A 25,582-nucleotide genomic window follows, 5' to 3' on the forward strand; every position below is an offset into this window, starting at 1 on the left:
ACCACAACAGAAGAGGAAATGTTTGTCCCTGAGCTAAATTCCAAGTAACTCAACTGTAACTAAAACCTTCTAAATGTTTTTCTGTAATTCAACGAGCTAAAGAGATTACTATGTGGGGCTTTGTTTAAGTTTATCATAATAATATTCTAAGATTAAAATAAATGCACTTTAATTGTCCATTATAAAGGAAGACACTTGCTGAAAATGGATCTTCTATTTCTGGAAAGCAGCACTGAGACCTTCCTTTTCCTATAAATGCCATGGAGATCTCTTACCTTCATCAACCAGTGACTCCATGGATTCATTAACCCGGCTGATTTTATGTAAAGAGTCTGTTGACTGCGACAGGAATTTCCAAGTGTGTATTAAGCTGTCATCGTTCCCAACTCTGCCGAAAAACAGAACACAGAACATTGTTCATGACAAAAACCCAGCCAAATGTACTTTCAGATAAGCAGAATAAATGCATTTTAAATATGAATTGAAAAACAAAGCCAGCACTGCACGATTACGTACAGAAATGTGCTTTTATGAGTTGTTTACTAACTACCCACTGGAGCTTGAGAAGCTGTAAGTGCTACAGCTCTGAGTGACGGTGCTTTCCATAAAGAACCACTCCTGAGGTTTTATAGTTTGGATAACTTCATTCCAGTCACGTCCCATCCTCACTGCCCTTGGAGCAAACAGTGCAAAAAAATGCAACACCAAAGGCTATACAAGAGTCCTTATCACTAGCTCTGAGAAAGATCAGAAAAATGGACTGAAATTAAATTCCCCATGAATAGCCAGGACATCCAAAGTGCCCAGAATATGCCAGGCCCTGCAACTGTCTCACATGTAGAACTGCTCAACATGCAACTACGGTAGGGACCATAAATTAGATTTTCTTCTATGGTTTTTTGTAATGAATTATGTATAATGCAGTCTAAAAACAGGAAGAGTGCAGCTCTGTGCCTTCACCCTCTTCTTATGGACACAAAAATTAATACTGTACCTGAGCTGCAAACGTGTGCTTGCACAGTATCCAGCTCAAGGCAAGGGAATTTCTTCCTGGAGCCCAAAGCATCCCTGTGAAGTGGCCTTGAATCTACCAGGCCATCTCAGCTGTGCCTCTGAACTCCTGCCATGACTCAACTAACCCAAACAATCTGATTGTGCAGAAGACAACTGATGGTATCATACAGAATATGGGTATTTCTGGGTTTGTGATCCCTTTCACACCTTTAACGCAAGTTGCAGCACGTGAATTTATTTTTAGTGAGATCTGTATTTCTTTACGTTGGCAGTGTCAGATAACACACACACACAGAGTCAGGTGTGGTGGGAGGAACCTCACCCTGCAATGTTCTGTATGGAGACACTTTTGGAGAGTGCTGTGGGCTGCTGTGATCTCCTGTTGAAGGTGGAGGTGACGGTGCTTTCGTCGGGAGCGAGGATCGCGGAGCGCGGGCGCTCCTTCGGCTGCGAGCCTGGAACGGAAGGGTGGGAGAACAGTCAGCCCATGCAAACACCTTAACCACTGTGAACTGGGATGATGATGACTTAAAAGGATCCAGACTCTAAAATCCACTGCCTTTTCTTTCTAGAATTATCCAAGGGGATGTCAGCAGGTAGGAATAGCCATAGGAAGGGAAGACCATCGACCCCTGTGCAGAACTCACTGCACCATGCTTGAAATACCCAGGTGGGATCTGCAACACATGTGGGAAACTGAATTTAACTTTTTTGATAATTAATAACATGCCACAATCCACCCTGTTGCATTTTTATTTCCGTGGGCCCATAGTCATATAAATCTCGCTGCTTCTGGTCAAACTTTTTGTGATGGGTTTCTCTTATCAGTATGTACCACAGAGAAATGATAATCCTGATTTCATTATACCATCACACACCTTTAACTAATCTGTTCATTTAATTCCAGATTTTTCCTTCTTCAGGTGCATTTCTGCTTTCTGGAACAACACCTCTGAACTTCACGATAAATACCCCAGTGAGTACAACTGTATCACAGAGTGTGGTTCCATACAGAGATCTCCAAGCTATCACTTATCTTATCAAAGCTTATCACTTAAGCTTATCAAATCATGGCACTATAAAACCAGCTTGGGCTATTTCACACCTCTTCTTCACCCTTGGTCACACTGGGTCACTCTGCAGTGCAGTGTATATCTCAGCAAAGTCAGGAACAGTTTGTCAGTATTCCTCCTATTCCAAATTCAACTTTCTATTTTGCCTGCCTCAAAGCCCAAGACTATTTAATTAAGACAAAAATAATTGTATTTTGAATCCTCTCCACTTAATACTCATAGCTGGATTCTTTCCCGTGTCAGACACCCCTGGACATAGGGTGCATCTTCCAGATTTTGTGGCCTTAACAGCTATAGCCATTCAGCAAGCTAAAACAGACAAGTAATTTTTCTAAATCTGAGATGATTTTACATTTGCTTAAAGTGACATGGACACTGCAGAAGAGGATGAACTCTGTACAACTTCCGTACAACTTCAGTACAACATCCTCAGCATGCACAGAGGATGCTCTCATCCCTGCTTTGATAAAAGCTTATTTTTCATAATATCAAATATCAGTTGTCAGAACAGTTAAGAACAGCAGATACAGACCACCACTCAAAGCAGAGGGAAAGGAACTTGTCTTACTTTTGTTTCTCATGGTTACTGTGGGTAACGAAGAGGTATCGTGTGCCTGCAGCATCCCTCTCTGTGGCTGAAAGAAAAATGAAATTCCCTTTAATTTCTTCCTCCCTTCTCCCAGAGGATTGTGACATACAACTAAAACAAAATAAAGCTAATTTTTTGTCTGAATCTGCTCAGTGTATGTGTATTTTTAAATATATTTTTTATTTTCCTTGAATGAAATGGGCAAAATAACAGATGGAGAAATGTGCAGCAAATATGAAAATGTGAAAGTGATGACAATACTGAAGTGAACTGAAATCAAAATTGCACAAACATTACTTAGCTTGGAGAAGCAGGTTCCTTGCATTTGGGGTAAGCACAAATTCTGTGTGTTCCTCATAGAAACAGTACATGTAACAGTTTTCATTAGGTGAAAGCTTTAGCACAGGGGCTGAAGTTCTTTACAACAAGCTGGAAACTTTGTGCCATATGGTAGAAAGTGTTATATATCTGCATCAACTTTTTTGTTTGTTCAGTAGAGTAGACGAAATCTCTTACCTTCATTTTGACCTTTGCGCAAGAAGCAAAACTCTCCTTACAGCCTTTGTGAACAATTGCATTGCAGTCTGTCAAAAAAAATCCCCAAAAAACAATGAATTAAACAAAATCCCACAGAAAAACAGGTCGGTTTTTGCTGTTTGTAATCTGACTGTTCACTTTCACAGCTGAGAATTGTAACTTTCAGGCATCATTGTGGTTTACACAAGTAGCTACAAATTCTGAGAGAGAGGCTGCTTTCCAGGATAATTAGCCCTTTGTTTGTTAATAACATGGAATTTAACAGGAAATGCTGTTTAAAAATCAATGCAAGGTTGAGTTGCCAGGGGTCTTAAATTAATGAATAAAAGGAAAAAAAACTGATGGCATGATTCCTCTGAAACTAAGGTGGAAAGCAGAAGCAGGACACAGAAACCAATTGTAGGGCCAATACTTCTCTGAAAAGACAAATACTGTTCTCATGAAGACAAGGACTGTGAGATCTAAAAGACAGAAGAGGACAGGGAAATTCATTTACATGAACTCAGACATCATGGGTAAGATCTACAGCACAGAACCCAAGTGCTGCTGTACTGCAGGGTTACCAGAAAAGGCAGCAGGAGCAGCATCTGTCAGGGACCATGCCTGTGAGGTAGGGACTTCCTGCTGGAAACTGGACTGAAATTCTGGTCCAAAACCACGACATTCACCAATGCAAAGACCACCATGCTTTAACAGCACCCTTTGCTGCATATTTGCCAGAGTAAAAGCTGGGTGGTTGGGGTTTTTTTGGTTTTGGTTTTTTTTTTTTTTAATACCCTGAGTCTGCCCATGATCTCTGCCAGCAGATTTCTGGGAATGAAAGTTTTCAAAAATGATTCAAACTGCTTGTTTTTTCATAAGAATTGAGAACTGGGTTTGAGACTTTAACTCTTTTGGCAGATGAAAGGCCACAGCTCAAGAGGAAATTCAGTAGCTTAGAGAAAAATATTTCCACTCATTCATGACAACACTAACACAGATAATGAACTGTGTTTCACATGTATGTTACACTGTAAGTGTGAAGTTCTGAATTATTTCTTGAAGCACAAAGAAAGGAAAAAAAATCTATGTCCAGAATGACAAAATATGCTCACATTTCTAGAATATCTTACATTTGGGACAACCCAATAAAAGCCAGTAATTCTGATATTTTGACAGAGATAAGGGTAAGGCCATAGCGTGCTGCTATTCTGGCAATGTCTCACCATTTCCTGTGCAAGAGAAGACAGAACAAAGCAACCTGAAAGCTCTTGCAAAAACCCACAAGTACCATATTTTTCCAACCAAACAAGGAAGAGAAACAGAACCTGCTCCTGGTGCATGAAGAGAGGCACTGAGACAATTCAGAATAATGAAATTCCCACTCAAGCTTTGAAAGCCTAAAGGCAGCTCTTTAGTGTGTACCATTTGGCAAAAAATTTGGATTTTTTATATTATAAAAAATCTGGTTGCAGGAACTTTATTCCTCCAATTCAACTCTTCAGCAAGTATGAAGTTCCTCTAACTCCTCTGTGTCACTAGTATTAATAACCAAAACCCCCTACACCTTATTTTCTGCATCATTGATCATAAACAAAATAAAAAACACAAGGCAGAAAGCTACTAAAAATTAGGCTTTTTTGCTCATCCATTTGTTTCAGAGCATGCTCAATCTTTCAGCATTGAGCAGATACTTCAGGAACCTGGGGGGCATCACTGAAAAGCTGAGACATTGATTTAAAATGATCCAGTGCTTTAAAAGGCATCAAGAAAAAGTCATCTATAGGCGAGACAGAGCAGTGGTGGTAGCACCAGCCTACAACAGCACAGGAATATCAGAGCCTCTGCTGCTGGTTATCCATCATTTCCAAAAGATGATCACCTCAGGATGATTTTAAGATGCAAAGGGAGAAAGAACCACTCTCAGATGTGAGCTCTCAGCCTAGGCCCTCACCAAACTTTTTTTCATGACATTAATTTTCTGGCCAATACGGAAAACTTACAAAAATTTTCCATTGTACCTTGAAAATAAGGAAGGAAGATGTGTGCCAAAGCATATCACACTGTTGGGTTATTTTAACTCATTAGCATATAGAGCATTAAACTGGGATCTATTTCATTTTCTACGTGGCTTCAGAAGCTGTTAAGAAAGTCAAGTGGGGAAAGGGAGAGGATGCATTTGAGAGCTTGTAATTGTTGATGTTTTACATTTCGCATCAGGCTGACACAGAGCATGTCTCAGACAAACAACTCTGCTGAAATCTCTTCCAGGAAACTCAGAGGTGCCATTCGGGATTCAGAGGGCTGCTCCTTCCCCTGCTCACATCTACCAGAAGGAAGGGAAGGCTCCAGCCTGGGAGCAGTTCCTGCAGTCACTCTGACTCATTTCTAAGCTAGTGGAGTAAAAAATTACTGATAGTGAGGAGAGGAGAGTCTTTCCCAGTGAGCTGCAGTGGGAAAAAGACGTTTTTGTCTGCATATTCTACAGCTTTGGGTTGCTGCATGAACCAAGCAGCATTCTGGTCTCGACCACACAAACACCGCTGACCTTATCGAGCTACAGGCATGAGAAACCATCTGATAAGAAAGGAGAAAAAAATCCCCAATCTGTCAGAAACCCTCAGTGAGGGTTCCCATCCTGCCTGCCCTGTGCTGCACGTCCTTCACACACTCACAGGTAGTTGTCATTTGACCTGTGATGCAATTTCTTGTACAAAGGGAGCAGAGGGTCAGTATTTCCTTTCTGCACCATGTGGTTCCCACTGTGGGTTTACCAAAGCAGTGTTTCAGAGAACTAAAGCAATACACCACAGATGGGTGGGACTTTTTTCTTTCCCCACTGGAAATAAAAGCCATGATCCAAGCCAGCTGTCCCTGTCCTCTGTCCATCTTAGCAAAGCACCTCAGCTCCAAGCCACTACATGCAGCTGAAATAACCAAAGTCCTCCTCAACAGAGGAGGATCAACAGAGCCCAGCAAGGGGTAGAAAACCCCACAGCCTGCTGTGATGGCTGAGCTCAAGCTTAGGAAAGAGGTTTCAGGACACCTCCATGCATCCACAACTCATTTCAGTCCAGTTTCCACAAGGCAACACGCCGCTCCATGAATCACTGTCTCCGAAGTCTCCCTCCCACCTTACATCCTCAAGCAAAAGGAAAATAAAGTGTAAGGTTTGCATTTTCCATGCCAGATTCAATGAAAAATAAAAGGAAGGGGGGGGAATCCCCCTGACTTACTTGAACAGTAGTATGAATCCTTATTGAAAGGCTTCATACAGTGGTAACAGGTTGCTTGGGCTACAACGGAGGTTGCAGTGAAGAGATGTCCATTTAACAGCTTCTTATCTTTTTCCTTCTCCTTGGAATCTTTGTCCTTCTCTTTTGTCTTCTCTTTATCTTTCTCCTTTTCCTGCCGAGACAAAATGACCAAAAGCCTCGTCACCTCACAGAGGTCTCTTCCCTAGTTACAGATTGCTCAGTGTTTGCCTTTGGCACGGTGAGGACATCGATCGAGGTGCACCTGAACAATGGCCATGTGTCTGCACAGCTCTCCCTTAAAAATGCCACTCACAGCCCCTGTGGAAGTGGATTTACATACTATCGACTCACACAGGTGTCTCACCACTGCAGATGAAACTGAGTCTGTTCTGAAGGCACCTATTTCCTTCTACCTTTGTTTTATAGTTGCTTGGTTTAACAACTTTACCTCTTTTCTTTCTCTTGGCTCTTACCATTTTAAATAAATTGTGTTAAATACAAATACCACACGCAGTGTGTATCAGAATTTCAACACAGTTATTTTTTAAGGCCAAACCATAAGGCTCGTGATTCGCAGCTGCATTTTTAATGGAGAACACAAGCTCTTCCTCAGAGCCTGTACAGTTTCACTGCCAGAGTATTTCCACCTCTGTTTTCCTTCCAACCAGAGACTTTTTCAACAGTTACATGCAACCCCAAGTAACTATGTGAAGCTTTTTGGCAAAATGGATCTTTTATATACTCTCAATATATGGCACCACAGAAAGGCTGAGGAACAACAGCAACACCATAAAAGACCTTCTCATCTTCCACAAGCCACAACTCAACCTCTGGGCTACTCAGCTTTGGAAAGATGACAAGCACAGACAGTTTCTGCAACTTTTAGGAGAGTTTTTGCTTATTTTTCTATCGCTCCCTTAGACAGAAAATACTAAATACAAAAACTTTGAAACATTTTTCCCTGCACCCTTTCATGGATTTGGAATTCTTCCAAACAATTTTTAAAGGAAACTCCACAGAAAAACTCTGAATTTCAATTACAGTGACTCCTTGTCTTTCCAAGTACCAACCTACAACATGTTTACCATATGAATCAGCTCCAGGTCTGTACTTTTAACTATTGCTGCATCCTGGCATCTGAAAGAGAAGCTTAACCAGAAACTGGTAAAGGCTTCTGTCAGCTTATCTTTGCATTTTGTTATTAATATGCCATGTGCCCTTTGCCTAATATTGTCACAGGCTGAATATCAGGGAGCTGCAGAGCTGCCCATGTGAGCAACTGCCATGGAGTGGCTGGAAAGAGGGATGGAGCCCTGCAGCCGCTGCAGGAAACTGTTGAGCCCTGGATGACACACTCAAATAACGAGTAACTCAGCCTAAGGACTCCTCTCCCAACACATCCCAGGCAAAACGCCAGTGCCGGAGTCTCTCCCTGCAAAGTGTCATAAACAGAAAGTCTATTTACTGGCCCCAAACACTATTTTGTTCTGCAAATAAGCAAAACTAGGAGCATTACCATATGGAATAATCCTGTCTGAAGCAGAAAACCTGCCAGAAAGAGTCTGTATTGCATCACATCTCCGCCTCCTCTGAGCCATCAGCTTGGCTCACCACCCCACGGAAACCTCCACAGCCCCATTTTCCACCCGCTGACCTGCCCATCTTTAACAATATCCAGCCTGGCACGGTTCAGGAACTAAAACTCTGCAGTTTAGGCCTGGGCTGATAGTACCAAGTTGATGCCTGGAGTTTTGCTCTACTGCCAAGCCTTGTGAAGCTCCAAGAGTAAAGATCACTCTAAGCTCAAGCTAAATCTTGTGACTCTCATGCTGAAAGGAGATTTCCCCATCCTATATTTCAAACCTACCTGAAATGCACTGCGAAACCCAGCAATTCTGAAGTCTGATTTTAATTTCAGTTAAAGCTGAACAATCCCAGGAAAAACAGGAAATCGGTACACCACTTTCAAGGAGGAAACAGCAAACTCCACACAGGGGCTGCCAGCCACTCCACTGAAGGACAAAGTCTCACAATGAGATTTTTTTCAGCTTTTTCTTTTTTCCTGCGGCAATCACTGGAACTTTATTTAAAGAAGGACAGTAGAAACAAGACTATTTTTGTGCTCTTGGAGATGCCAGTGAGATCTGAAGCCCGGCTTTGTGGCTGAACCGACGTGCCAGAGTAGACACCACGACAAGTACCACGGCACCGAATCAACACCGCACACCACAGCGGTGGATCCCACTCCCCAGGAACCATGGAGCTCTTACCTCCCAGTGCTTAAGTCCCACCAGCCTGACTGTGATCTGAGGTACTTCTGAGAATCTATTCCGTTTTACCGACATCCTTCCCCCGGGGCAGGAGAGCTGCTCCCCACCAGGAACTGCTCCCCACTAGCCCATGGCGATGCTGGAGGCTGCAGCAGGGCATGGAGGCACAGCACAGAGGAGTTGAGCAAAAGGGGGGAGGGGCAGGACAGTTGCTGACTTCCTTAAAGATGATTTTAGCTACTTTGCTACTGTTTCATCTTGCCCTACTGTAGCTTCCACTGCTTAAAAAAAAACCAACCCAAAAACCAAACTCATACAGGCAGAAAGGATGTGATTAATATTTTACAAGTCACAAGTCAATACGAGACCACCTATTTAAAAGGTAGAGGGGAGTAAATCAAACACTCTGTGATGTTTGAGGTACAGAAAAAGTGAATTTTAACACACCTCAGTGTTGCCACATACTACTTCAGCAAACAAAGTGCTGCAGAAGTTGCCCAGACAGAAATGTTTTGTGTGTTCGCACTCCTTCTGCTCTGCAGGTCACAGATATTCAGTCTCCTAATCCTTTCAAACACTTACAACTCCTACCATTTACCCTGAAATGCTGCTGCTGGCACAGCACTGCCTTATTACTGTGCAAGGCAAGGAAAAAGAAAAATTACTCATGCTAATTGTTGTAATTTCTCAGAAACGCTCAACCAAAATGAAAAAAAATTAGCGTTTTTTCCTGAATTGACTAAGATAGAGCATGTTTAAGACTTTGCAAATGTGAATCAGGGCACTCTGCTAACAGAGCAAGAGATTCACTAATAATCCCAAATAACACCAAGGACAAGCCAGGCATGGGTAAATTCACATCAACTTCTACCAGTATCCCCTCCAGTTAATGCTCTAAACACCCCCCTTTTTTTTAAGGGTTTTTTACCTAACTCTCTGCAACATTTTCCAAAAGAGATGTTGTCATTAGTAGGCTCAAATATGCTTTATTTTACTTTATTTCGTCTCAGTAAACTGCATTTCTGAAGGTCTGGAGATCAGTAAAACCAAGCTGGAAAGACACTGAAACCTCCCTCCCTCCTGACAGCTCAGAAACCAACTTCCTTTGTCAAACTTCCTCTTTCAAGGTTAGTTGTTCTGTTGGTTTTAACTCTTAGCGGTTTTTCTCGTCTGTAATGCTTCTGAGAAATCAGTATTCCAATGAATTTTTGGTCAAATCATTTAAATGTACAGGTGGAGCTTTAAAAATGTACATAATGCAAACATCCCACTGTGAGCAGACAAGAAATTGTAACTCCAATTACGTTTTTGGCTTTTATTTAGTAAAAGTATGAGAGTTGATACAAGCTGCAATTTTTGTAGTGCATGTTATAGTTGGGATTTTGGAGCAACTCTTTGTCAACACTTTCAGACACAATCACAAAACTAGTGAAATCAGACTGCACGGAGCAAGTATCTAAAAGCACTGCTGCTGTACTTTCTGTCCCAACCAGATCTCTTACCTCTCTCTCCAGGTCTTGCTTTAGAGATTATTCACATGAAGTGCAAGAACCAGTTAATGAACTTCCAGTCTCACTCACAGTCTGTGCAAAATGCTCCTGAACTTCTCATTGGTGTTTTGCACAGAGGTTTCTATGTAAACAGATTTACTTTTTCAACATTGTACTTTGCAGCAGGGAAAAGCACTGTCCTAAAGCTGCTCAGCAGCAGCTCTAAGTCACTGAAACTTGTGGCTTTCTGTCTTTAAAGACAAATCCATGAAGAGAAACTGTGTGTAATTCCACCTCTCAAGAGCCTTCCAACAGTATTTACCAACATATTAACTACACATCACCTAATGAGACAGTAAAGTACTCTGAGCTTCTGTCACACAGATGAATTGAGGTGAGATTCAAGCAAAAAAATCCAAGCCAAGAAAATCCCCAAACATATGTTAACCTTCAGGGGACAATCTAAGGCAACAACAACCCGTTTGTGTGAAATATTTAGCATTAATGTAATTATTTCTGTAACCAATACTGTTCCCAGAAAATTCAGCTGTGCTGAGCAGGGCTTAACTTTCAGCAAATTAAATTCCAGGGTTTCAAGGATGGAAAAAGGGAAAAATATAAATATTGGCCATCACTAAAGGTCACTGTTTGAGCAACTTCTCCTGTAGTGCACAGGAACTTTGTGGCAAAAGTAAAAAAATGGTGAAAAGACATTACAGCCTTCAGCAGCCAGTCCCTTCTTACAGCTCCCATCCTTGTTTTATTAAGAACTGCTCAGGTTCTGTAAAAATTAGACTCATTAATCACTACAAAGCCCTAACTCATGCCAGGGCACAATTTATTCTCTTGGGGGAAAGGAGTAAAAACATAGAATCATAAAGGCTGGAAGAGACCTTCAAGACCGTCCAGTGCAACTGTCCACCCAGCACTGCCACTGTAACCCAAATCTGGGACCCAGCACTTGGCCTTATTGAACCTCATACAGCTGTCCTTGGGCTCAGTTTTGGGGTGCTAAGATTTCCCTTGGAGCCAGTTCCTATCACCCCACAGACAATCCTGCCCTTACAAAAAAAAAAAAAAAAAAAAAAAAAGGAAGGAAGGAAGTAAAAGAAAGTAAAGAAAGGAAAGTCAGGCAAAGACTTCAACACAGAACTCATCTCTGCTGCTTAGGGCATTCCACAAATCACAAGAAGCACTTACTTTGCTCTTCTTGCTGCTGGACATTTTATTCCTGAGGTAGCTGAAGGTGCGGCTGACTTTTGTTACACCTTTACCAGCGGGGACACTGCTGCTCTCTTCAGATATACTAAAATAAAGAAAAGATAAAAGTTGCTTTTGGTTTTTCTTCCCGAAGCATCTATTAAATGGATAGATTCTTTTTTAAAGGACAAATGCATTTCTTAGCCAACAGAGTCTAGGGTTGTTTTCTGGTGTTTTACCAGAGAAGGAAGAGTGAAGACAAAATGCCAATCCACTCATTTTGAGATAAATTTCAAGGAATCCTTCTATCTGTTTTGAAGTAGGCCATGCCATAGCACCCTCTGCTGCTCCCCTTGTCAAATAACCAGGAACCATTAATGCTGGTAAAGAACCATTTCCTTCCAGAGAAAGGCATCTAATGAACTCTGAAAAGGCAGTGAATGTTTTTAACAGAAACCACACTGTCTGCAAAGCCTCCCCTGAGAAATGAGAATACCAATATTAAGTAATAAACCACAATGGTTACGTGTATTAATGTAGGAATTTTTAGGATCCCAGATAATTTTTGCCAGTCTTAACATGCACAAGCTTATGATTTCTGCAGCTACGAAGGAAGAATAAGGAAACTATTATTGTATTAAAGGACACAATCTGTCAATATTAAGCACAACACAAACCAAAAGCAGAAGAGCAGAAATACAAATTAAACCAAGAAGGAGAAAACAGCAGTGAGCAGAGGGGAAGAGCCTCCCAGTCACAAAATAAAACCAAAGCTGCCAGTGACACAGAGACCAGACACTCAGCTCCCTCAGTGCCACAAACATCCTTCCTCCAGTGAAGCACTTTGAAAGCCACCAGCAAGATTATCTCCTCTGTGCAACTTGCAAGGATGAAAAGTAACATACAAAAACACGATTGTTTTGGCCTTTGTTATAGAGAGAGAGAGAGAGAGAGAGAATTAGCCACAGGGAGAAAGAACTACTTTCAGTGTAAAATATAAGTCAGGGTAAACTGATACCATGCAACGATGCATAATCTGATGTTATTGGCTATGAATAAACACAGAGCCTCATTAAGAGGTGAGACTTAGAACAGACTTTCCTATTCTGTGATCTAGAATATTCTTCAGCCTTTAGAGATACGGGACTGATTTTCAGCAGCCTGACAACTCCTGATTTCAGCTGAAGTGCACTGGTGCCAGGAGGGGTTCTGGGTGTCCAAGGCAGAGCCCACTGCAGACAGAGTCCCCCAGAAGGGACACGGTGTCCCCAGGATACTGTACCTCTGCACCGAGGAGCCCACGGAGCTGCTGAACGACTGCGCACCTGGAAAAGATGGGAGGGGCAGGGGGTGACAGGTTAGACTGCAACCTTCCAAAAAAACGTAATTTGCATATTGGGACAGTTCAAGAGGAAAGGGAAATGTTTTCCAGAAGTGGGTGTTTAGAACAGATTTCACATGTTCAGGATAAAACCTGTTCCCTGCATCCTTGGCTGCTCTCAAATTAGATGCTGAGGCAAATGCCTGTTTAGTATTTTTATCACTCTTCAGCCATTAAGTAAAGACTGTGCAACTGTTAAACTTGCTGGTAAATCAGGGTGCCTGAATCAGAACTGCCAATTCAATGACAATAGGTATAAATGAGAATCATTCTGACACAATGCTTTTATTTATACTCCACTAGAAAGGATCTATTGTACAGCACATCCGGGTTTCATGTATAAAACTTTTCTGCTTGATAAAATTGTAGTTCATTTTCCCATCAAAATCCTGAGGCACTTCATAAAGAGTAAGGGAAACAAGGGAAGCCTTATTCCGTTTTCCACAAAACGTTACCAGCCTGGGGCTCTGTCACGAAACACTGCTTGAGGAAAGGCTGAATTTCAACATGAAGCTGAAGCCCTGCCAATGGCACCAACTCTCTTCACACAAGAAACCTGCTTGCACAATGCATTTGGAGCAGATCTGGGAGCTGACACCATTTACCAGAACCATCGAAGAACACTAAAAAATCAGGATGAAATGATCCAGGACAGAGGGCTCTCTCTGAAGTAACTGGGCTTGCCAGGACTCAAAAAAAACCTTCATACAATTACTGTTTGTAGCCCTATCTGAAGTTCAAGAAGCAGCATGACTGTCACCTTATTAGGCTTCTGCATTACGACTGCAAGAAAAACAGTATTTTGGCTCAAATTCCCTTAATGCTAAGGGTGAAGGCAAAAGAGCTACTTGCCATTAGAGGAAAAGATGGCCCTTTATCCAAGAGCAGTAAGTGCATTAGGAAAAACCGTGCATACAATATTAGGCTTTAAAACCAGATTTTTCTAACCACTGATTCAAGTGCCAACAGAGTCTGAGACAGAAATACCATTTCTTCATATTGAGAAACTAAAATACAGGCATACCCTGCTACCTAAACCCTGCTTGGAGAGCTGTGTTAATATTTCCCTTGCAAAATCTTTCACCTCATTAATGATTTATCCCAAGTACACCAAAGTTAGTAATACTGTAATATGTATGAAATGAAGTCTACTATTTGATTTCCAACAGTGATATTATATTTTTATAATATAAAACTACCTAAGAGCCTACTAAGATCACACAACTAATTTACAGACTCCCAAATTCTTGGTTAAAGTTCCTGTAACTCTGGTTCCCGTTTCAGTTCCAGTTTGCTTTTAACCTGGGTTAGGCCTCCTTAGTCTTTCATTTTCTTTTAAAATAGATTCCTCAGTTTGACTGGATTTAAGTATTTCACAAACCTTTTTGTTTCTCTGCAGTTAACATCAGAAATGTGAACAAACTCTGAACCAAGAGCTGCAATAATTTGATATTTGTGACTGTTTTTCACTACCTTGAGAAAATACACTGCATGGGAACTACAATTATGTATCATTTATCTTTTACTGCAATAGTTATTTTCTCTTAAAAGCGGGGGTCTCTTGGTGCTGGGAGGCAAAATGGATCCAGTCAAGAATCAAGGTCTGTTTAAGATTTCACATTTTAGATTATAACATAACATCACATGATCAACCCTCTGCTGCAAGCTGCAAACCCCAGGAAGACAAACATGGAAAAAGACACATCTTCTCACCTTCTGGTTTGTTTCTGAAGTAGAACAGGGGAAGGAAAGCTTATTTTCATAACGTTTTGTGTTTTCTGTCATGACCAGGAACAAAACTGACATCTGACTTCACAACCCACTAAAAAATGAAGTTTTTATTTCAGAAGCCAGAACTGCTATCTGTGTACAATGAACATGGGCTAGCAGCCAAATTTTGCTGTACTCATCTGAACACCTTTTAAGCATCACCCACCAAAATTAGTTCATATAGTAGCTAGATTTGAAATAATTCATCAGGATCCATTATGCAGAAAGCAGTGACTGGACTAGGATGCTGAAACCAGCTTGCAATGCCTTCATGCTGCCAGTAATCAAACTTCTGTGGGTCAAGAAATCCACAGGCTTCGTAGTAATTGTCCAGCCATCTGAAATCCATGTCTTACATATATCACCAAACAAACTTCAACTAATTCTCCATTTTCTAAAGAAAAACAGGCATGGAGAGGTTGAAGAGTGGTAACTGAAATGCACGAGCAATCTTAATGTTCACACATCCATCCTCTTATGAGAAATGAACCCCAAAGATGTGAAAAAACTAATTGGTCTGGGATTACTCCATGAAAAATGCCCATTGCCAAAGCAGTCTTAGAAACAGCTGTGGCTAAACCAACCTTTATAAAGTCATCACAGTATCCTCAAACATGTAAAGAAAACAACATTATTGTTTGAGACAGTATCTGGCACTATCTTAAATGATCATCGTTAAAAGGAGCGCTGTTGAGGGAGAGAAGATAAATACCAGCTACCATAAATATCCTCTAAAACTGTCATACCCTAACATGAATATCAGGCGTTGGATGCCTAAAACAAAAAACCAAAAAATAAACAATAATAAAATAACCCAAGCCCTCAAAAGAACAGAACTCACCAAACAAACAAAATCCGCCAAAAATTTTACCTAAAGGTACTTTTTACTGTGGGTCATGATAGAATGCACAGCTGTGTCTTTGCAGTTCACTTTGTGGGGTTCATGAACTGTGAGTTGTGTTAAAAGCAGAAGAAAAGGACAGAGCAATGAGGAAGGAGCTTAAATATGGAAGTGGGTAATATCACACCTGGGCACAGGACTTTCTTGAAGGAAGGCACAAACCCACAGTGAAGACCAGGAATGGAAAGGAGGAGAATTTAGATATGTACAACGTGGATGGTGTGGAGATTGTTTTAAATTCAGAAAGCAACCAGAATCTATTGGACTGGAAAGCAATTTCCCCCATCCCAGTATAGACACAAGCAACGTGTCTGGTTTATTTCAACAGTCTAATAAAACATGCTTAAAAAATAGGAAACATTTTCAATTATCTTTGATAAGCCTATTTAAAAAACACAAAAGGAGTCTAAATTACTTTAATTCAATCTTCTGCCTTAGCCAGGCTTCTTTTAGCAATAGAGTTTGCAGGAGAAAAAAAAGCTACCAGAGAACTCTTCTTGCCTGTTTCCCACAGAACTATTTTGATGATAATATCAGGACCTAGATATGATCAACTTGAGGATTTAAGGTGTTTGACTGCAGTATGTGCTTTTTGCGTAGTGGGGGAACTGTGAAGTTGCTGTGAAGATTTTCAGAATTTAATAATCAGGGCTTCTGTCCACTTCTCTTCCACTGAGCAATGCACTCACTGTCACTTTTGGAGGGCAACATTCTACCTCTTCTGCTAACTCCATGCACTGCAACAAGCTCAGGGCAAGTATTTTGGTTTTACTAAAAAGGTAAAGATTATTTTGCTGCTCAGAGTGGCAGGTGATGATATTTGCCACATGGATACAGACTAAAACTAACCAGGTAAGATGTGATGGTGCTGATGTAGAAGATTCTTTAGATAATAATCCTTTTATTCTGCCATTAGTGAGTATTCAGATACAGCACTAAGATAATGCTATTAGACATCATGCAGTGGAAAGGTTAGTTCAACGTTTGCAAGGTGAAATTCCAGTGTCTGAAGCAGAAAACCAGACTTCCCTTTGTTTCCACCCATTATGGCTGCAATGCACAGAAAACAATTACTTACTATCCAACTCCTCCTCCTCATCACTGGAAGAAGAGCCAATAGAAAAGAGAGTTTTAGACTTAGGAATGAGTGGAGAGATGCTGAAGGAGAAGGAGATTCGTCTCGATGGTCGAGTCCGGGCCTGGGCTGAGAAGTGGGTTAACAGCAGACATTAGAGCATGCTTGAAAATGCATTTAAAAATAAAAAAGGACAGGAAAGCAGCCAAAGCAAACTAAAAGCAAAGCAAAGGAAATGTCTGCAAAGCAGCCGGCTCCAGAAAGGCACAAGAAACAAAGAACTGAGAATGTGCAAATTCCAGAGGATGCAGGTTTCAGAGGGCGCAGGTCTCACTGCATGCACAGATCGAAGTTTGAAGCTTTCCCTATTTTTGGTGACCTTTTTTTATAGGACCTCTTAGTGAAGAATTATAGGCAGCTAACTTTCCAAACTGAATACCAACAACAAAATGGATCTCTGCACAAAAGGGCATCAGCTTCGCTGAAAGAACTGCCAAGGACTCAAACCAGAACACCTCAAGATATCTGTTTAAAGGTGCTTTCTGCAGTTAAGTGACACAGCAAAGCTACCAAATATTAGCAAGGTCAGTTTATCTGAAGTGTTAACTTAATCTACCTGGGGAGGTTCTTGCCACTTCCATCTCAAAAAAAAAAAATCAAAAATGTTGATAATGTTATGCCCTTCAAAATTTCCAGCTTTAAAAAAAGAGACACTTCTCTTCTTCCAAAAGAAACCAGAAAAAAACAAGCATCTCTTTTGCCTTCTTCTAAAACTTAGGAGTCCTTGTTTTAAAGAAACTGCCTGAACATGAGAAAAGCCCCACTACAGGCTCTTCTGCCCTTGCCTGGAAGATGCCTACTAAACACAGTGCCAAACTCAGCAATTATCCGTGAAATCACAGATCCCATTATTTATTTTTAAGAGCAGCCCTTGCACAGCAGCAGCTTTGCAACAATTCTTTGTAAGTACAATGGTCTCTGACAAGAGAAGTAGGAGCCAGTCAGCCACTCTTCACTGAAACTGGATTCCCAAAGGCTGTATTTCCCAAACCTTCTCTTCATAGAAGCACAGCACACCTCTGAGCTGTGACCTGATTGCTGGATGCCCACTGCTCATCTGGTACATCTGTGTGTCCTGGGAAAGGTGACTGGGACAGGGCTGAGGAAACTCTGCCCCTGGGACAGGTCTGATCAAAGGGTTCTACTTAAGCACCTACATTAAATGTCTTCAGCACATGTATTCGGGCACTTCTAAGTCATTCCATGGATAAATCAATTCACTTGCAGGACAGGGAAAACAGGCTAAAGACTTTATCAAGTATTAAACTTCCAAGAGAAAGATGAAGCAATGATTGCTCTCTTTGAATAAAATATTTCCTTTCAGCCACATACAAGGAGGGTTTTTGCATGGCTGGTACCATACATCAAAAGTGAATTCAGAATATAAAAACACTGTCCAAGGAATAGCCAGTGCTATGCAAGCAATGCAAAGCAAACTCCCCTGAAAACTTCCTCCAGCCATTAGTCACAAATGCCAATTGCCTACAGGCAATTTGACTAAAATGTGCAGAGTTTTCCAACGTAAGCAGAACAACCCTAGAGGGACCCAATGAAAGGCATTTAAACTGAAGAATTCTTAGCAAGACCCACGCATTAGTTTTGTTTAGACTGCCTTTTGAAGGAGTTGTTCTAGTGTTCCAGACTTGAAGAACACAATTAGGCAACACCACTTTTTCTTCTGTAGTCTACTGTCTATTTAGACTAAAAGTCAAGATGAACAATAATACTTTACTGTAAATTGAACCACCTTCTTCAGCCCAGTTCAACTTCCATTTCAGTGGTTTTATTTATAGCAATTCCTGGCTTTATAACAGTGCTCCACACTGGAAATTTGCTATTCCAAGGCTAAAAGCATTCTTCCGAGCACTCCAGCCAACAGCTCTTGTGACCTCCCTCTATAAAATGCTGAAGGATTAACATTGTGAATGGCCACAGCAGCTCTTGGAACATCTGACACGTCAGATGGAGTGTGGGCTAGGAACTCAATCTTGGAAATTGCTCCTGCCTCAGCACACATGACAATAAACAGTAAAAATAAAAGAAATCTCTTCATATGTTTATTAATCTGGATTTAGTTTTTCAAGTTCTTGTGCACAGCATGTTGCTTGTTGCTTTCTTCCCATTCAGACAGATTTGCAGGGATCAGAGGGTCACTTTTTCTTTTAAACACCTACCACAAGATTATGCAAGTGGAATAAAGAACTGAATTTGTCCTAGAGTTCACTTCCATGTCATTCTTGCATAACTCTTAAGTGGCCTGCTGGAAAACGTGAACATCAAACCCAGGTGACACAAGGGAGTTTATACAACAAGACCTCCTTGTAAGAGGCACTCAACTGCTTCCCATGTCCTATGCTCACAATTCAAACAATACTGTTCCTCTTTCCAAGGGGAAGAATGAAGTAGAGTAATAGAATGGTTTGGGTTGGAAGGGACCTGAAAACTCATCCAGTTCCAACCCCCTGCCATGGGCAGGGACATCTTCCACCAGACCAGGTTACCCTGAGCCTCATCCAACCTGGCCTTGAACACTTCCAGGGATGCAGCAGTCACAACTTTTCTGTGTGATTTACTGAAGTTTCTCTAGTTAGGAAGGCGTCAGGATTGGGAAAAAAATCCATGAGCTAAATTTTCCAAGTGATTACTCCTTTTGTACGCTCATATTAACCCCTCAAATGCTCTGATTTTCAAAAACCACCTTTCTATAAAAATGTGGCCCTTTTGAGAGGTCACAAATTAATGACAGAGAAAATGATACTCACAGGAATGTTAGTAATTTTTACATTCAGTGTCCCAAACTCACAGACATTTGCCTCAAAGCAAAGACTAACTCTGCTACTTTGTGCACAGCCCATCCTTCCTTCTCCAGGGACCAGGGTGGCCAGGCTGGCTCTAAAAGAAGATGGGATAATCAAGCCTCCGTGGCAATTTAAGGCCAGGCCACAGGACATTTTAACAGCCTCAGCCATCCAGGCTCCCTCAGCCACCAACAGATCATTTTTGGGGAGCCAGCCAAGGCTTCTGGTGTTTGGTCAGAGGTTGGTTGCAATGCCAAGAAATTGGCTGCTTTAAAAAACAACAACAAAGACCTTCAGCCCAAGGAGGGAAGAGGCAGTGCCACTGCACAGGGCAGGATCTGGTCTCTTCACAGGACAGAGCTGCCCATGTTTTGGTTACTGTTGCTGGGGGACACATCCGTTAGGCCACATTCTTATTAATCATGGAATAATCATGGTGAAGAACTTAAAAATGTCTCCTACAAAGCAGAATCCCTGTGAGCTTCCTCCAGCAAGTCTCCTCCATGAATAAAGTACCTTTCTTAAAGCACCTTGTTCAGCTTTGCAAGGGAGAATCACGTCAATAAAGAGGAAAGATCAGACACCATCACTAACTGACAAGACAAGAGCTAAAATGTCAATAGAGTTTCTGGCTGGCAATTAATGACATGAAAACGTGTAATACACCCAGCTGCAGCGTTCTGAATGACTTTTTCAGCTGAAAGAATCAATTCAACCAAGTTGCAAAATGAAGGGCTTGTTATTGCTTCAATTAAGCTAAACTGGAAAATTTTATAGAATTATCTCTTATTATTTTCTTCAGGAATGAGATTCAATAAATTACACCCAACTGCTCCAAAATATTTAACTCAAAATGAATAGCAACAAACTCCCCCAGGGAGATCATGACATGGATTCTCAAGTTTCCACGTATCAGCTTTAAAAAATCTAGATGCAGGAATTAAGATCTCAGGTGGACTTTACCTGACATCAAAGGAAGAAACTCTGAAAGGATGCAATTTTTTTAGTCAACAAACTCAATAAATCATAGTTTTCACACCAGTAGTCTAATTTAGAAAGAAGAAAGCGACCCACACAAAGGAAACCCAACAGAAAGAAAACAGGCAGGATACACTGGGAAGAACAAAACTAAACTGAATGAGTTCTGCCCTTCCACCCAGAATTCCATGCAGCAGTGAAACATGTACTTCATGTAATAAAGGAAGCAAGAGTGGGCAGTAGCACATTTTGCCTTGGGAAGGTAGCAAGATATACTCAGTAATACAGATGACAGAGTGGATAAGGGAAAACTGGATTACTCACTGTCGAGCACTGGTTTGCTAATTGACATTAGAGACATGGATTTGGTCAGTGGAGATGAAACAGCAGAAGAACAGAAATTAAATCCTTGTGGCTGCGACGTTTGATGCACCTGCAGAATAGAACAGAACCACACTGAGCAAGTATGTCAAGAATGACAGAACTACCCCACCTTCAGATCCCAGGTCAGTGTTCATGTTTACTGCAACTCTCACTCTGAAACACTGCACAGGTGAAATGCAACATTTTGTTTTGTCTTTGAAGTGTAAGACAACTAATTATACAACAGAGAGACTCTGTGTGCTTGATCTTCTTGCAAGACATTGCAAAACAGGTATTGTTAACTCTCTGACAGCCATGGAAATTGCTGGTGTGACTCCAGCTCCTCAGCAGAACTAGACTGTGGTTCAACATGGTAAAAAAATCCAATGCTGAGCACTGTGTTCCCCAAAAATGCCATTCCTCTAAGCAAGAGAAGACACAAGAGCTGTCTTGCCATAAAGAACAAAGTAGAAAATTTAAAAGAGTTGGAGATTCCTCCATGTTAAAGATGGAAAATTTTTAATATTATGTGTATGTACACATAAGGTGGAAGCCTTTGTCAGACTGTCACTTGGGAAAATGACTTTCAAAATGTTGATGTAGCATTTCCCAGACATCCAACAGTAGCTGGACAGCTTTACCTGGTGGTTGTAGTCTCTGATTTCTCCTTGCTCAAGTTCCTCAGTGAGTAGGACCAGGGACTGATTGCTGGCAAGTGGACTCCTCCTGAGGTCTTTGGAGCTCAGAGAAGAAGCCTCCAGGTTTGTAGAGGGCTTCTTGTTCTCACCAGAGTCTCCAGCAAGGCCTTCGAGGCTGTAACTAAAGAGAAAGCACAGAGGTCAGATGCTGCCCAACTCTTAGGGACTGGTGTCTTTCAGCACAGAGCACCTGCAAATGTAAAACACACAGCAGGCACTGACGTGTGCAGGGAAATGCAGGTGCTACTCCTCAGCATGTTCTTTTTTCTTCAGAGCAAATAACAACATCTTTGTGCCTCTAATGAGACATAAAGGTTTGTTTGTTGCTTGAACAACCATTGAAACTCCTGGACAATCACCTTGCCTACTACTTTTTGAGTGGTGCACAGGAAAATCCAGAAACACCTCTTCTCAAGATTTTAGCATTTCCACATATTCTCTTCTCTTTGCTAGCTTTTTATTATGCTCTCCCTTGGAATAAAGCCACCCAAATAAAACTACCTTGCATAGCATGTGCTGCCTGTCCTGGACCAATACTCCTCCCAGCAGCCACGTCAGCTTCTGTAACACTCATCTCTGCAGCCACATCCTCTGAATCTACTTTAAAATTTGCCCCTGCACAAAGTCTTGGCACTAATCATGTCATTTATTCTGCCAAAGCTGGTTTCTTTTTTACCCCTGCTGTGGTTTTGTTTTCAAATTCAATAAATGTTGTCTCCATCACCCAATCAATTTTATTTTATCATCTACTGAGGGAGCTAGGTCTTGTCCAGCAGAGCTGGGCAGTAACTCAAAGCAAAATAAAATACTAAACTTTTGCTTGCAGTACTGTTAGAAATAAAACATTTGGCCAAACTCTGCAGAGACAGGTGCTGACAGACAAGTGAAAAACACTAATATGCTCTCCTCTCACCTACATAAAACACACCCTCTTTCACATGCAACTATTTAATCTGAGAAATCTTGCCCTAATATTCTGCTTCTGACCCTCTTGCTCCTCATGCTCAAGCACCAACAAACCCACTGAAATGCCAGTGTGGGTTCACTGGGTGAAGCTTTACAGATTCAGCTCCCAGGACATGAGCATAAATCCATGGCCAAAGTTTGATTTGACACTCACTAAGTCCAAGGCCTACCCTGGGCTCATGTCCCAACCCGAGGCTGATCGTGACATCTAAGTGGTGAACAAGCTGACATGTAAACACATGAAAAAGAAAACACTCTACAGGCTGTACAGATGATTTAAACAACCAGAGGAGCTTTAAATTCAGGTAGACTTGCATAGCAGTGATTAATGTTCTGCAGTCCCTTAGAAGCATTAAGAGGCTCATAAATATGCTCTTTGAAAGCAAAAACTGCAATAAACCATGAAGAAGAAGATTTAGTAGATTTACAAAACCTTTTTTTCATGGTAATTAATGAGAAAAAAAAGCCTGGTTGAAGCATTTATAATGTAATCTGCTTTAGGAAGATTGTGACTCATCAATGTGTATCTGTAGCAGGCATTTAAAAGTTTATTCTAAAACCACTGTAGGTAGAAATCAGTCCCATTTCTACTGGTTATTTAGGGCAGAAGAATATCTCTTTTTAACATTCCAAGGCAGCAAAAATGATGTTACACAGTAGAGAAAAAAAATCACTTACTTGTGACGAAACCAGCTAAAACCTGCAAATACTATTCTATAAAACAGTTATCAGTGATACTGATCTGTAATTCTCTGATTGGAGTATATACACCAAGCATAATTAAACTGTACCAGGAAGGGCAGGTTAACTTCTCAATATCTACTCTTCAGAAGAAGAGTTTAATAGCTCTACCCACAACCAGCAAGAACTGCCAGAGAAAAGCGACAAAGCTATAAAATCTGAGGGACTGGCTTTCAAACTACTGGATATTGGATAAAGATGTGGCCTGCAAGCATCAATCTCAGCTCTGGGACTTTCTACAGAAGACACAAACTTTAAGTGCCTGGGAAATTTTCATCTGTGGCAAACAGATTGGTTTTTTCAGAGAAGGTTTTACACGATTAGTTTCTTAGAAAAAAAAAGCCTAGGTCTTTCAATTTACAAACAGCAAGTCTGTGTGAACTTAAACCCTTTATGAGATTGATCTGGTACAGAGGGGCTGCTGAATCATACTTAATCTTGGTTTGATTCTTTGGCTGTCACAATTATCATTCTGATCATTGCTGCGGAAAAATACACGGCTTAAAGTCATCACGGAACAGAGCAGCTCAACCCAACAGTGCAGCTTCTTTAATGCCAGAGGCCAGTGGAAAGCAGCCACCACCTCCACCTGCAGCCCAGTTCTGAGGATCCTCTCCCAAGAGTAATTGCTGAAAAAGCAGACCAAGCAAACAAAGACGTGCACGCTTCAGCCAGAGCAGCAGTGGAGGAGGCGATGCATGAGAAGCTGGCGACAGGGTGTTTGCAGTGCTCCTTTGCTGTTGCACATTTATTCATACCATACCTTCTACAAGTAAAGTCAGGACCCATGACAATGTACTGTACGCCTGAGGGACACCAGCTCAAACTAGGAACAGCAAAAGAGGCAAAGAAAGGAAAAGGGCAGTGATTATCGGACTGTTATGGAACATGGGGAACGTTAAAAGACTCTCACTTTCACATATCTTACAAAAACCCCCAACAAACTCAGAAATAATGCAGTAGCACACGTCTGGTTGCACAAACACGCCACAGTGCCTCAAAAGCCCGAGGTTACCACTGAACAAGGACAAACCATGCTTCCCCCAAACCAACCCCATCAGCGAGTATTCAACGTACTGGAAAAAATACTCCTTGTGGGGAGAGAGGTTTTTGGGAAAAACAAGGCTAAAACACACCAAAGCCAATTTGTAAATAATCACGCACAGCCATTGTGTTAGTAATGATTAGTATTTTTCTGGTAACTCTCATCCTCAAATCAGAAAAAGAATCCCTTACAGATATTTAATAGTGTAAGTCCCCTCCACAGAAGTGTTAACAACCTCAGGCTATGCTTGGAAAAAATAAGGAGAAAGATACATTCTTAAATGCTACACAGCCAGTCAGTGAAAGAGGCTGGAAGAAAAAAAAAAAACAGGCTAATCTTACAATTAATTTGGGATTAAACCAAGAGCACTCCTGACCAGAAAACCTTTCAGCTCCCATTCCCCAAGAGAGTCCCAAAGTTGCATCATGAAAGACATAAGAAATGTAAATACAGAATGCAAATATTTTGGTTGTTATTTTACACTGCTTTTATTATTTTTTCTCTGCTAGTTCATGGCCCAACTGCAGGTTTTGCAGAAACAGAGAGAAATCCATCTTCTTGTCAGCTATGAGATTTATATGATCCCTAAATCCTGAAAAAGCTGCTCAGGAAGCATACATTGTCTGAAGGGAGTTTTGCATCAGCACAGGTCCTGCTCCCAGGTCCTGGTGTGCAATCCATGCAAGAAGGGGACACGGCCAGAGCATGCTTTGCTGCATGACAGGAGCCTATGAGAAGGGCAGAACAAATTTAAGCATTCCTGGACCAGGAATTGTGAGTGCCAGAAGCCTCTGAGGGCACACATGAAGGTTTAAAACCACTGAATGCATCATGTCCTGCCAAGCCCTCATATTGCTTCCACACGCAGTGCAACACTGGAAACACTGTGGAAGGGTTTGACAATTGGTGTTCAGTGGTGGAGTTCAGATAATTGCTGCCTGTTTTATAAAGGATGTTAGTCAGGGGAGGATACACCCAAAGCTTTGCAGCCAAAAGCCCCAGGTGTGCTGCACCAGTAGCTCTCAGCACAGCACTATAAACATTCCTCATGAAAACATTCCTTCCTGTAACATGCCAATATTTCCAAGTACTTCATCATCCTCACCCAACTCAACCACAATGGCAGATGTAAATATTAGTGGGGAATAGCAGGGACTAAATAGTTGTGTGAAAGCAGAGGCACCAAGTCCTGGCCACAGGAAATCCACCTCCATCACACACAATCTGCACTCTCAGGCTGGGTTCAGCCTCCCAGTGGGCCAGTCAGACCTGCTCAGGGGCAACTGAGAAAGCATCCCAAGGAAGGTGTCACACATGCTTCCCCTCTCCTTGCTTCCCCAGACCATCTGCCTGTGGCCACAAGAGCACTGAGCTTGGTGGACCATTTAAGATATTCT

At 41.5% G+C, this 25,582-nt stretch overlaps 1 protein-coding gene across 7 annotated transcripts in view; it reads right to left on the bottom strand.

The window, feature by feature from the left end:
* Positions 1–25,582, bottom strand: part of AKAP13 (A-kinase anchoring protein 13) — a 206,373-nt gene that overhangs the window by 21,453 nt on the left and 159,338 nt on the right. For 5 of the 7 annotated variants that reach the window (XM_069026211.1, XM_069026213.1, XM_069026212.1 and 2 more), the window contains exons 15-25: positions 23,904–23,966; positions 21,377–21,554; positions 20,697–20,805; positions 16,540–16,665; positions 12,692–12,734; positions 11,410–11,515; positions 6,429–6,600; positions 3,193–3,260; positions 2,656–2,722; positions 1,337–1,469; positions 276–388 (exon numbers count right to left, since the gene is read on the bottom strand). In XM_069026211.1, coding sequence (XP_068882312.1) covers positions 276–388; positions 1,337–1,469; positions 2,656–2,722; positions 3,193–3,260; positions 6,429–6,600; positions 11,410–11,515; positions 12,692–12,734; positions 16,540–16,665; positions 20,697–20,805; positions 21,377–21,554; positions 23,904–23,966 — 1,178 coding nt within the window. The remainder of the gene's footprint in view (positions 1–275; positions 389–1,336; positions 1,470–2,655; positions 2,723–3,192; positions 3,261–6,428; positions 6,601–11,409; positions 11,516–12,691; positions 12,735–16,539; positions 16,666–20,696; positions 20,806–21,376; positions 21,555–23,903; positions 23,967–25,582) is intronic. The other 2 variants (XM_069026215.1, XM_069026214.1) reach the window with 1 other exon arrangement.

This window comes from Aphelocoma coerulescens, chromosome 10 (assembly GCF_041296385.1).
Source record: "Aphelocoma coerulescens isolate FSJ_1873_10779 chromosome 10, UR_Acoe_1.0, whole genome shotgun sequence".
Classification (NCBI taxonomy): domain Eukaryota; kingdom Metazoa; phylum Chordata; class Aves; order Passeriformes; family Corvidae; genus Aphelocoma; species Aphelocoma coerulescens.